Source organism: Myodes glareolus, chromosome 9, assembly GCF_982192425.1.
Source record: "Myodes glareolus chromosome 9, mMyoGla1.1, whole genome shotgun sequence".
Classification (NCBI taxonomy): Eukaryota; Metazoa; Chordata; class Mammalia; order Rodentia; family Cricetidae; genus Myodes; species Myodes glareolus.
The window spans coordinates 8,974,213-8,986,262 of NC_142034.1; the positions used below are offsets into that span (position 1 = coordinate 8,974,213).

Sequence of the window (12,050 nt, forward strand, 5' to 3'; positions counted from 1 at the left end):
CGTAGCATTTACTGTTTGGTGTCTGGCTGAGTTCACCCTGTTCGGTTCCCAGTCTACCTACTGCTTCTGTCTGTTGTGTCCATGTATCTATGCCTGTCTATAAACACATGCATGCACACAGTGTGTTCTTTGTGCATGTAACGTGTGTGCATATTTTCTTTGCCCTGTGGCATTTGGTTGTCCTCCTCGCTGTATCTGTCTTTCTGTGGGTGGGACTTAGTGTAGTTTCTGGTTTTGGGGGTCTTATGAACAATGCACCTTGTGAATGCATTTCTGTGATTTCTCAACAGTGGCATGTGTATTGTAGTTCCTTGCCATTAGTTCCACCACATGGTTTTCTGTGTGACATGGTTGTGCCAGTTTGTCAAGTCCCCACCTGTGTGACCATTTTGGTTGCTCCTAATGTTACTTACCAGCCCTTGGTCATTTCCATATTTTAGATCAACTGCATACTAAAGGCATAGGGGTGCTGGGTAATAGAGAATGAGGGGCCCTTGCACCCCAAGGCACCCCCCACCCCCGCCAATGGTACTTCTGATTGACTCTGGAATGGATGGAATGTTTAGCTGATTCCTGTCACATACACACCCTCCTCCCCACTCTTGGCCCATTCTGTAAGACTGGGAGGTCACCACCAGCTTAGGAGTAGGCCAGTGACTCTTTTACGTGGTGTGGCATTGTCCCGGCTGAGGCCGCATCATCGTGTCTGTCATCGTGTCCGTGGAAACTGAAACATCTCACTTTTTCATTTTCAGAGGCGGATCTTAGACGGAAGTCTGGGCTTTGCTGCAGGGGTGAGTCGCTTCTAGTGGGTGAAGTGTGTTGATCCTAACCTTTGCCTCCCTGGGGCTGCCAGCCCCTCACATAGTCCAGATGTGCTTCCTATGAGAGCTGACACCTCCTCCTGTCGCCGACTGTGTTCATTTCCTGACTTATTCGGTACTCTCTACTCTTTAGATGGAGAAGAGACTTAAAAAGTAAGATAACATCTGGGGAGGGCCTACCCTGATAAATAGCATGAATTACACATCTCCTTTCTGTCTTCTTGAAGGACTTTTTAAAGGATTTATTTTTATTTTGAACCATGTAATATGCGGGGGGGGAGGGGTTGTGGTATATGCAGGTCCCCTCAGGTCAGCAGTATCTGATCTCACTGGAGCTGGACTTCCAGAAGGTTGTGAGACTCCTCTTGTGGTTGCTGGGAATCAAACTTGTCATCTGTATGCTTGCCTGCTTCACCATCTCTCTAGCCCCAGGACTTTTTATTTTTGGTACTCTGAAGCAACAAGAAAAAAAAATCATAATCTATATCCTCGGTACACATCACCCACCTGCAGCCGTGATTGACATTTGGCAAATCTCATCCCATCTGTCTCCCTGCAGCCTTCTTGGGAGCTCAGAATGTTTTATAAAAGCAAATCCAGAGCCATGTAATTTCACCTGGAAATTCAATATGTATCTCAAACTGAGTGACTTCTTGTGAAACCAGTATCAGTATGCCACTGTCACACCTACCAAAATGCAAACAGTAATTCCTTGCTGTCATCAAATGCTCAATCCGTATTCACAATCTCTCTGTCTTCCCAAGTGACCTGTAAGATTATTTTGCAGGAGCTGGGATCCATAGATTTGTTGGCCATATTTTCTGAGTCTCTCAAGCCTCTCCTTACCCCACCTCCTAAGCTGGTGATTTGTTGAAGAAACTAGGTCTTTGTTTCTAGAATGTTCCACATTCTGGTTTGGTGGATTCCTTTCCTGTGGTGTTTACCACTTGTTCTGTTGTTGATCTCCAGCCAAGAGTTAATTCACCTAGAGGCTTAATTCATATTTTACTTTTCTTTAAAAATTATTTGCATGAATTTGTGTTTGTGTATGAGCGTACCTGTGCCATAGCGCACATGTGGGGGTCGCAGGGCCATTGCAGGTCATGTCCTCCTTCCACCATATGTGACCCGAGGGTCAGACTCATGTCAGTAGGCCTGGAGGAAAACTCCCTCCCCACTGAGCCATTTCACACACCCAGGTTTTATTTCCCAAGCACAGGTACATCACAGTGGTGGGGTAGACTCCCAACTGCATGGCTGTATCAGCCAGCGCATACTGTGAGCTTTCTCTCTTAGTCCAGCAGAGCTCGGCTCCCATCTGCTGTCTCTATAGTCCGCGAGCTGGGAAAGCTTGTCTTAGGGTGGGACCTCACTGACATCGCCTGAGTCTGAGCTGTCAGACAAGGGTCTGTCCTTAGAGAACCAGAGATCCCCAAGCTTACGTAGGTACAGAGAGAGCAGTAGCCGTTTCTTGGCTGTCAGCTTGCTTACATTCCTCTCCATAAAACCGCTCTGCCTAAGAATGCTCTGGAAGCTGGCTCTCCTTTCCAGCCTCCCCTAGGAAGATGCCCTCTGCCTATTCTCTTGTCTCCCAGCAGCAAACACTCCTGGCGGAAATTGAGATTTAGGGTGATATAATCCCCTTTGAGGTGAGTGCCTCCAGTGACCTACGGACCCCTCATAAAGCCCCAATTCTCAAAGGTTCTGTTACTGCACAGGATGCCACCCTAGAGACCCAGCCTTAAACTTATGGACCCTTGATGGCCCCTCCCATAGCGGCTTAGAAGAACCCTGAGCTGTCCGCTGATGGTTCCCATGTGAGAAGCTGGTGTGTTGTAATGTGTGAAGATGCTGAGGGGCAGGACCCTTCTCCAGCCACTGTCCCCAGACTCACCTCAGGGCCCATGGCAAGTGAGCGATTGGGGCCCTTGGGGGTTGGCATAAGGCAGCCTTCTCTTGTTTTTGGACTCAGCCTGACTCTCATGGCTCCAAAAGCCAGTGATTTCTGAAGGCTCACATGGGTACCACGGTGGCATCTCTGTCCCCAGCTCCCCCGCCCCTCCACCTTGCTTGGCATGTGCAAGCATGGTGGAGGGTGGCCTGCTCAGTACTCGCTCACCCTGACCCACGCTGCTAGGAGAACAATCTATGGCAAGAAGAGGGGCGCCGAGGCACAGCGGGAATGAGCCACTCAGAAAGAAGATAGATTGTCGCTGTTGTTATTGTATGTTTTCTTTATGATTTCACACTCAGGCATCCTTTGTGACTCTCAAGCAGCACGGGGGAGGGAGTGATTTATATCACCCCTCCTCCACAGTGTGGGAATGTCACAGTGTTTATCTCGCGGGAAGAGCTCCTTGCTTTTTCTTGCCCTGCTGAGTGCCCCTGGTGGAGTGTTTCCTAATCAAGTGGCCCTGAGACCTTCCTCTGGAGTCTCCCGAATAGCCACCAGCCTTCTCCTGCCTTCACCTATTACTCCCTGCCTTGCGTATACTGGTGCCTAGTTAGTATGTATGGTGCCTAGTTAGTGTGACTACCACCGGCCTGTATTCCTGTCACCCCCACTCTTATCCTGCTGCCCCACTTTGCAGGCCTGGGCCTATTGTACAAATTAGCTGGAATGCTCTTCTTGGGGATGTGATCCTTCTTGATGAGAATGACTCTCATTGTCCTCATAAGGAGAAGTTGAGAGTGATGTGAAGATGAGAAAAAGCTAAAATGGTCCAGAGATGGGATGTGGCTCAGTTGAAGAGCACTTACCTAGCATGTGCAAGGCCCTGGGTTCAATCCCCAGCATCTCCCTAAAACAAGACACCTAGAGATTCAGGTTCTATGGCCATGTATATGTTCGAGTCACCCCATCTTTGTATGTAGGAACTGGTAGATGCCTAATAACTGCTCCTTTAACGTGTTGGCTCAGGCAGGTTCTCACAAGATGCTCCTTTAGCGTGACGGGTCGGTTGCACCTGTCTGTCCATCCATTCACTCACCCGCCCACTCATCCGGCATCTGGTGGAAGCCGGTTCTTCTCTATTCACTGTGACCAGCGCAGGGCAGCCGAGGAACAAGAAAACACTTGTGTCTGTCAAGAAGTTGTAATCTACTGGCAGGGGTGTGCCAACCAGTCTGGTGGGCTAACTCCATCTGCTACCTATTCTTATGAAAAGAGACAATGCACTGGAGCAAGCCACACCCACACGTCACACTGCCCGAGGCTGCTTTCGCATCCAATGACAGCACTGGGCTCGCAAAGACACAGCTGTTTGTTCTTTGGACTTTAAGGAAAGTTTGCTGGTTCCTGAGGTGACGTGGGGGGGCTGGGAATTCAGCGCCTGGTGCCTATGTGAATAGTCAGAAAGGAGAGGACCACAGCTCTGTTCTGTTGGGCCCAACTGTGGGTTCCGGAATGCGCCCTGGAATGTCTGGAGTTCCCAAGCAGACGATTTTCTGGGAGATGCCTGGCCTTGTGTGGATCCTGCAAAAGAGGCTTGGTGCTTTCTTCTTTTTTTGCTGAGGGTCCTGTGCAGACAGGAAGGCTTTGTAGTGTAGTATACTGACTTACATGGACTCGCACGCCATTTTTCATGTCATTAAGACCCAGTGTTTCAGAGCTAGAGAGCTGGTCCAGTGGTTAAGAATGTGTGTCGCTCTGCAGAGGACCGGGTTTGGTTCCCAGTACCTGCATGGGGTGACTCACATCTGACTGTAACTCCAGCTCCAGGGGTCTGACTCTTCTGGACTCCATGGGTACCCATGCTCACACATACATACCCACACGGAGGCACAGGCATACACATAATTAAAATAGAGTAGTAAATCTTAAGAAAGGACACCATCTCCAGTGCTGGTCAGGGCAAAGGTGCTGCGATGGCAGATGTTGATTGGAAACTCGATGGGATTTAGACTCCAAAGGAAGCAAAGCTCCAGGCGTGTCTGTGAGGGAGTGTCTCTGGTAGGTTAACTGAAGGGGGAAGAGGAACCCCCAGTGTTTGCAGCACCATTTGCAGACCAGGGCCCTGGGGTGAATGAAGGAGAATAAAGCTGAGCAGCCGCGGTCATCTCTCTCTATCCCTGGCTGTGGAAGCCGTGTGACTGGCTGCATCGCGTTTTTGTTGTCAAGACGTTCCCCGCCGTGATAGGCCATATCCCCTTAGATCGTAAGCCAGACTGAACCTCCTTTAGGTTTTCGTCTGGGATTTTGTTACAGCCACGAGAAGAGTAACTAGTCCAAGCGAGATTTTGAAAGCCAGCTGCCTGTCTCAGCACAAACCCAGCTAAGCTTTACAGCTGCCTTTAGTAGCCCTGGCCTAGCAGTCTGAGGCTGCGTGCCCTGCCATCTTTGGCAATTGTGTTAAGCAGCCCTCGGGCTTTGAGTATGTCACCTTCAATATGACACAGTGGTCTCCGCCCTGGTTGCATGTTGCAATCACTTGTATTAAATTTTTAAATTACATTTATCTATCTATCTATCTATCTATCTATCTATCTATCTATCTATCTATCTATCTATCCATCCATCCATCCATCCATCCATCCATCCATCCATCCATCCATCCATCTATCTATCTATCTATCTATCTAGTCTGTTTATATATGATGGGGGGAGCATGAGTGGAGGTCAGAGGGCAACTTGCAATAGTCAAGTCTCTCCTTCTACCATGTGGGCCCCGGGTCAAACTCGGGTCCTCAGGGTTGGTGGCAAGCACCTTTGCCCGCTAAGTCACCTTGCTTGCCTTCACCTGGAGAGCTTTCACCTTGCCCTGCTTGCAGTTCCCTGAGGAGTGCCAGCCAGCACCCGAGTGTGTGGCCAGTGGCAAGGTCTTTCAGTCTCCTGGAGATCACATTCTAATGAAGGGCGGGCTGCTGTTCGGAGAATTCAAACTCCCCTCAAAATCACCAGTGCCTGTGAGGCTATGAATTGAACTGAGTCACGCTCAGTATTAGGATCTTGCTCAGGGTTTCCAGGCATGGAAGATAGGGGCCTGCACTGTGTGGGAGAAGAAACTCCTTCTCTACTGCAGCCCTGCCTGCTGAAGGCCCATGACATCCGTCGTGAACTTGCTAGAGGATTGGCTCCCAGCATTGTCAATCTAGCCTGGCAAAGTGGGCAGTTGCCTTACTCCTGGTTCATTTCCAGTCAAGCAGGCGATAGTGGACAGCCACCGGTCGGGAACACAGGCTCCTCTTTTTTATTTGACTCTTGCCAAAGAAAGACAGGAGGCAGGAACTTGGGAACTGGAACTGGGGCTGAAATCCCCACTTGGTGCCTGAGTGCTTGTTGGATTACATACCATGTGTGAAACATTACAGGACTGGCTGGTACTCGTGGGAGTCAGCCCTGGTATCAGACAGGGCAATGCTTCACTGGATCCAGACAGATGGCAGGAGCCTAGATTGTTCCCCAAGACTTTTGTGAACCAAGAGTCCATATTTTAAAAACCTAATTGAATGTCTAGCTGGCTTGTTATAAACTTATCTGATCTCAGTGTCTTCTGCTGCATTTGAATAATCAAGGGTTGCTGGCATCATTTTTCTTGGGCATTTTCATCCCAATCCTGTTGAAAAGCATTATGTTAAGCATCACATCCCTTGGAAGATGTTCGCAACTGACTACACAGGATCAGGGTGAGGTTGCTTCACATCTGTCCTGTAGAATCTCTAGGACAGGGGCAAATCTCTATGCGTTCTTAACTGCTTCGTGGAGAGGCTGCTGCTGAATCATGCACAATCACTTTTTAGTGTCAACTAGCACACAAGAGGAACACTAGCCAGTAATCTGTGCCTTGTAAGGGGCCGGTGTCATTTGCTAGACTGTCAAATATTCAAATATGTGTTCAGTTTGCAAAATAGCCATTGTTTTTTTTTTTTCCTTTGGAGTGTGGAAGCAAGCTGAGGAAAGGTCTTCAGACCATCTACTGTGTGCAGAGCATTATGGGAGAGTAAGCAAGGAAGTGATACTCTAGCTAGTTCTGCAAGAGTCTCAGGGTCTCTTGGGACAGAAATCATTTTTACCCAAAGTGAAACATGAGCCAGATTAGTATGTGGTAGTCAATGAGATGATGAGCAGAAGGTATTAGGGACCAAGGGACAGACGTTTCCTTCTAGTTGGGGAGCTAGAGGTGGCTTCATGGGTAAAGGTCAGGTGGGGGGATAGGTTAGGTTTTGACAGGTGGGGGTGGTGCAGGGGAGAACGAGGAAATGAATCACAGGCAGTATGGACGACAGCATGGAAGCGCTATGTATGGAAAATTCAGGAGTGGAAGGACTGGGGAGGTGATGGCTCACACAGGGGGAAGGACTGGGGAGGTGATGGCTCACACAGGGGGAAGGACTGGGGAGGTGATAGCTCACACGGGGGGGAAGGACTGGGGAGGTGATGGCTCACACAGGGGGGAAGGACTGGGGAGGTGATGGCTCACACGGGGGAAGGACTGGGGAGGTGATGGCTCAGACGGGGGGGGGGGGGGGAGAAGGACTGGGGAGGTGATGGCTCAGACAGGGGGGAAGGACTGGGGAGGTGGTTCAGTTGGAAAAAAGCTTGCTGTGCAGGAAGTTCGATCTCCAATCCTTCTGTAAAAAACTGGGTGTAGCGGTGCTTGCCTGTAATCTCAGTGCTGGGGAGCTGAGCTCTGGATCCTAGTGAGAAACAAGCAGATTGAAGGGGCCTGAAGAGATGGTTCAAAGGTCAAGAGCACTTGCTTCAGAGACCAGGAGTTCAGTTCCCAGCAACCATCTGTAACTCCAGCTGCAGGGGATCTAGTGCCCTCTTCTTCATGGGCCCTGCACTCACACGCACATACACGGACACAGACACAAGCACATACATACATACATAGCACAGTTTATTAAAGCCTTATTAAATAACAAGCCTTATTAAAAAAGCAAAATAGATGGCTCCTGAGGAAAACAACCAAGATTGACGTCTTGTCTCCACATGTGTGTCCACACATACCCACACCTAGAAACACGTGATCATGCTCATATGTGTGTGTGTATGAGTGTATATATATGTGTGTGTGTGTATGCACACACACACACACAGAGAGATAGAAGAAGGAAGAGGAGGAGGAGGAGGAAGAGGAGAAGAAGGAATATACAGGGGGTGGTGCTGGGTTTGGCTGGGGCATGACTCTGGAGTAGCTGACTGGGGCCCAAATACAGAAACTCTGAGTTGCTATAGAAAGGCACTGGTCCTTTCTTTAGATAGACGAGGAATCCCTGGGGTCTTGGGGATGGGGAGAAGAGCAGAGCTGTATTTTGGGGAGCATGCAGGGGAAGTGCAAAGGTGAGGGGAAGTTACAGGAAGATAAAACTAGATCTTGAAAGTCCAGAGCGCGATCTAAGGGTGGTCCTGCCGTCAGGCTCAGAGGGTTGATTGGCAGGTGTCTGAAGGTGAGAGTGGCCAAAGAGATTGTGTTTCTGGTGTCACCATCTAGCTCATGGGTAGAGGGGGAACCTACCAGAATGAGGGGGCTCTTCCAGCCTTTCTCATTTGAGTGAGTTTGTACTTTGGAATCTGCATATGTTGGGGTGGTCTCCATGGCAACCAGACACCTACAGTGTACAGTGCTGGTGGTGATGTTTTTCTCCCGCTGCTCTGCTGTTGGTGACTCCTGTCTGTTAAGATTAGATTTGACCCAGGACTGAGGCTTGGAACACAGTGGCCTGAGAAAGAAAGCTCCATTCTTCAGTACTGTGGAGAGCGTGACTGGGAAAGAAGGTCCGTGGGATCAGGAGTCAGGGCAGTTCTTCACTGCTCTGCGCTACAGGATTCCCTTTTCCTCTCTGCTCCAAAGAAGCTGCCAGAGCTCTGGTCATCACGTTTGTCTTCCAGGCAGTGAAGCGGCAGTGGGCAGGGAATGGGACATTCCCTGCAAGCCCCAAATAACAGCTCTCTGTATTTCATTGACCAGGACTTGCTCACGTGATCAAGTCTAACTGTAAAGACAATTAGGAGACATGGGTGGTCCTTTAGCAAAACAGTCACATGTCTGGCTAAACGTTGGGGTTCTGTGCTGCAAGTCAGCAGAGAACAAAATGTGGGGTGAACCACGAGCATGCTTGGTCGCAGGGCCTAGAGTGGTGAGTACGTTGAGCCCCAGTGCTCTTACTGGTTTGACCTTCTCTGTGTGTATTTTATGCCCTAGTTAGGTTCCTATTGCTGTGATGAATTACTATGACTCAAGGCAACTTGGGGAGGAAAGAGTTTATTTCTTCTTATACTTCTTGGTGAGTGAAGTCAGAACAGGGATTCAAGCAGGGTAGGAACTGATGCAGAGGCCATGGAGGGGTGCTGCTTACTGGCTTGCTCCTTGTGGCTTGCTCAGCCTGCTTTCTTATCCTATCTGGGACTACCTGCTAGGGTTGGCACCTCCCATCGAGGGCTGGTTCCTTCCATATCAATCATCAATCAAGAAAATGCCCAACAGGCTTGCCCCCAGGCCAATCTGGGAGGGGCATTTTTCAGCTGAGTTTGCTTTTCCTCAAGTAACTCAAATTGACATAAAACTATCTGGCATATTTTATATGTTGCTTTCTTGACAAGTCTTGCTATTCTTTCATGAATGACTTTCTTTCTAAATGATTGATCATAGTGTAGGGATTTGGTCAGTAAGTCAAGTGCTATTCAGGGTGCATGGTAAAGCAGCTCCTTTGGTCTCGGCCTCAGCCAGATGCAGAGAGAATATGATAGGAAGCCTAAACCAGGCGTAAGGGTTTGGTTCATGCATCACATCTTTTGTGTATATATATGCATATGTGTAGATAGATGCACATGCATGTGTGTGTGCATGCATATGTGTGCCTATGCATGTGAGTGTGTGGGGTGGGGCAGAGGGCAGTGTTAGCTGTCATTCCTTAAATAGCATCCCTGTGGGACTCGCCCAGTAGTAGACCAGGCTGGGCCAGTAAGCCCCATGGATCTGCCTATCTCTGCCTCCTAGGTGCTAAGATTACAAATGCATGCTATCGTGTCCCACATTTTTATGTCCTCATGTTTGCGAATTAAGCACTTTATTGACTGAGTCCAAGCCCTTCGCACATTACAACCCTCCAGGAGTAGATCTGGCCTCAGACACTGAAGCCTGTGGACCAGTGTTGTAAGGAGGCCGCTTGTTGGTTTCCTGGCCACCCAGACTCCCAAAATAACCACACAGAAACTGTATTAATTAAATCACTGCTTAGCCTATTAGCTCTAACTTCTTATTGGCTAGCTTTTACATCTTAATTTAACCCATTCCTATTAATCTGCATATCGCCACGTGGTTGTGGCTTACCGGCAAGGTTCTGGCGGCAGCTCCATGACTTCTCCCTTGACTCCACCTTTCTTCTCCCAGTATTCAGTTTAGTTTGCTCCACCTAGCTAAGTTCTGCCTTGCTATAGGTCCAAAGCAGTTTTTTTTAATTAATCAATGGTAATCACAGCATACAGAGGGAAATCCCATATCACCTTCCCTTTTCTGTTTAAATAAAAAGGAAGGTTTTAACTTTAATATAGTAAAGTTGCCATTTAACAAAATAGGTATTAACCAAGAATTACAGTTACAACATTCATATTTACTTTATCTTTTATCATAGCTAAGGAGAACTATAACTGTAGCTATCTATTCTTCAACTCCATCAAAGACTCCAGAAGGATATAATATTACCTAAGTAAACAGGAAGTGCATTTTAAGCAACTTCCAAAACTCTAGAAATGACAGAGACATCTCACTGCCTGGACAGTCACCCAAAGTTCCTCTGTAACATTGGGGCATCCATCTTTACCCCACAGGCCCATAGTATCCAGCACTATGGGCGGTACCTTTTCCTAGGCAGGGGGCCCTGAACTCTGTAGGAGTGGACAAATCAAGCCGAGCACAAGCAATCAAGTGAGAATGCGTGTACTTAGTCATTTCTCATTGCTGTTGACTGTGGATGGGATGTGGATAGTTTTAAAACGAAAAAAAAAATAGATTTACCTATTTTATTTACGTTATGTGTATGAATGTTTTACCTACATTAAGTATTTGCATCATATGGGTGCCAGGTGCCCATGGGAGTCAGAAGAGGGCATTGGAGCCCCTGAAGTTGGAGTTACAGATGGCTGTGAGCCAGAATGTGGGTATGGACTTCTTTGCAAGAGCAGTAAGCACTCCTACGCTCCAAGCCATCTCTCCAGTCTGTGACTAGGTGTTTGAAGTTACTGCTTTGACGTCCCCAAAATGATGGACTGTAACTTAGAATTCTGAAATGAAATTAACCCCATCCTCCTCAGCTTTCTTCTTGTCAGGGTGTTTTCTCACATCAACAGAAATGAACTAGGACATAGACCCCTCAGTCTGTCTCTCCTTTCTCTGGACCCCATTCTTGGCCCCCTGCCTCACTGTTTCCAGCTTGCCTCCAGCTTGCCTCCAAGCTCTCCCATGCCCTGGCTCTCACCCAGAGAGAACAAGGGTTGCTTTCTCAGTTTCCCTTCGGTTTTCTACTGTGAAGATCTAGGGAGGAGGAAATCTTGAGCCCCAGGCCACAGCTACCTCTGTCTGTAGGTGCAAAGGCACCGAACCTCAAGGACCAAGGTTCGTTGTGGGTGTTCGTTCCTATTAAGGGCAAGTGCTTGGGTTGCATTCTTGATCCTGGGGCTGTGTTGTCTCAGAAGCAGAGAATTCTGGATAACGCAGCCTCCTATGGCCAGCAGAAAAATGTGATCTCCCTAGCATCTGCAACTGAGCAGGGTGCAGGGATCCAGGAAGCCAGGGATATCTTGACTGTGGAACTGGAAGAAGCAGGGAAATACCATTTTTGTAAAAATTCTACATATTAACATTAGTCTTGTTAGCCTGTGTTATTTTTAATCTGTCTGTAAATCCACTAGTCTGTCTATATAGATTCTTTTGAAAGTTATTTCTTTGTTTATTGATATTATAACACAATTACATCATTTCTCCCTTCCCTTTCCTGCCTCCAAATCCTCCCATATACCCCTCCATGCTCTCTTTCAAATTAATGGCCTCTTTTTTCATTAATTGTTATTACATGCATATATACATAGATTTATTACAAGTATAACCTGTTTAGTCTACATAATGTTTTCGGGGCTGAGCATTTGGTATTGGGTAACCAATCGGTGTGCTCCTCCCTAGGGAAGACTCTTTCCCCAACTCTCAGCATTCTCTAGGTGCTTGTAGTCCTTCCTGTGGGGTTAGGGCTTTCCTCCATCCACAGTTTGTCTGTTGTTGTTCTTGTTTA

At 48.0% G+C, this 12,050-nt stretch overlaps 1 protein-coding gene across 4 annotated transcripts in view; it reads left to right on the top strand.

The window, feature by feature from the left end:
• The window catches only part of Slc39a11 (solute carrier family 39 member 11), a 442,672-nt gene that overhangs the window by 99,452 nt on the left and 331,170 nt on the right, over nucleotides 1–12,050 (top strand). For all 4 annotated transcript variants that reach the window (XM_048446145.3, XM_048446146.3, XM_085696003.2 and 1 more), the window contains one exon: nucleotides 756–794. In XM_048446145.3, coding sequence (XP_048302102.1) covers nucleotides 756–794 — 39 coding nt within the window. The remainder of the gene's footprint in view (nucleotides 1–755; nucleotides 795–12,050) is intronic.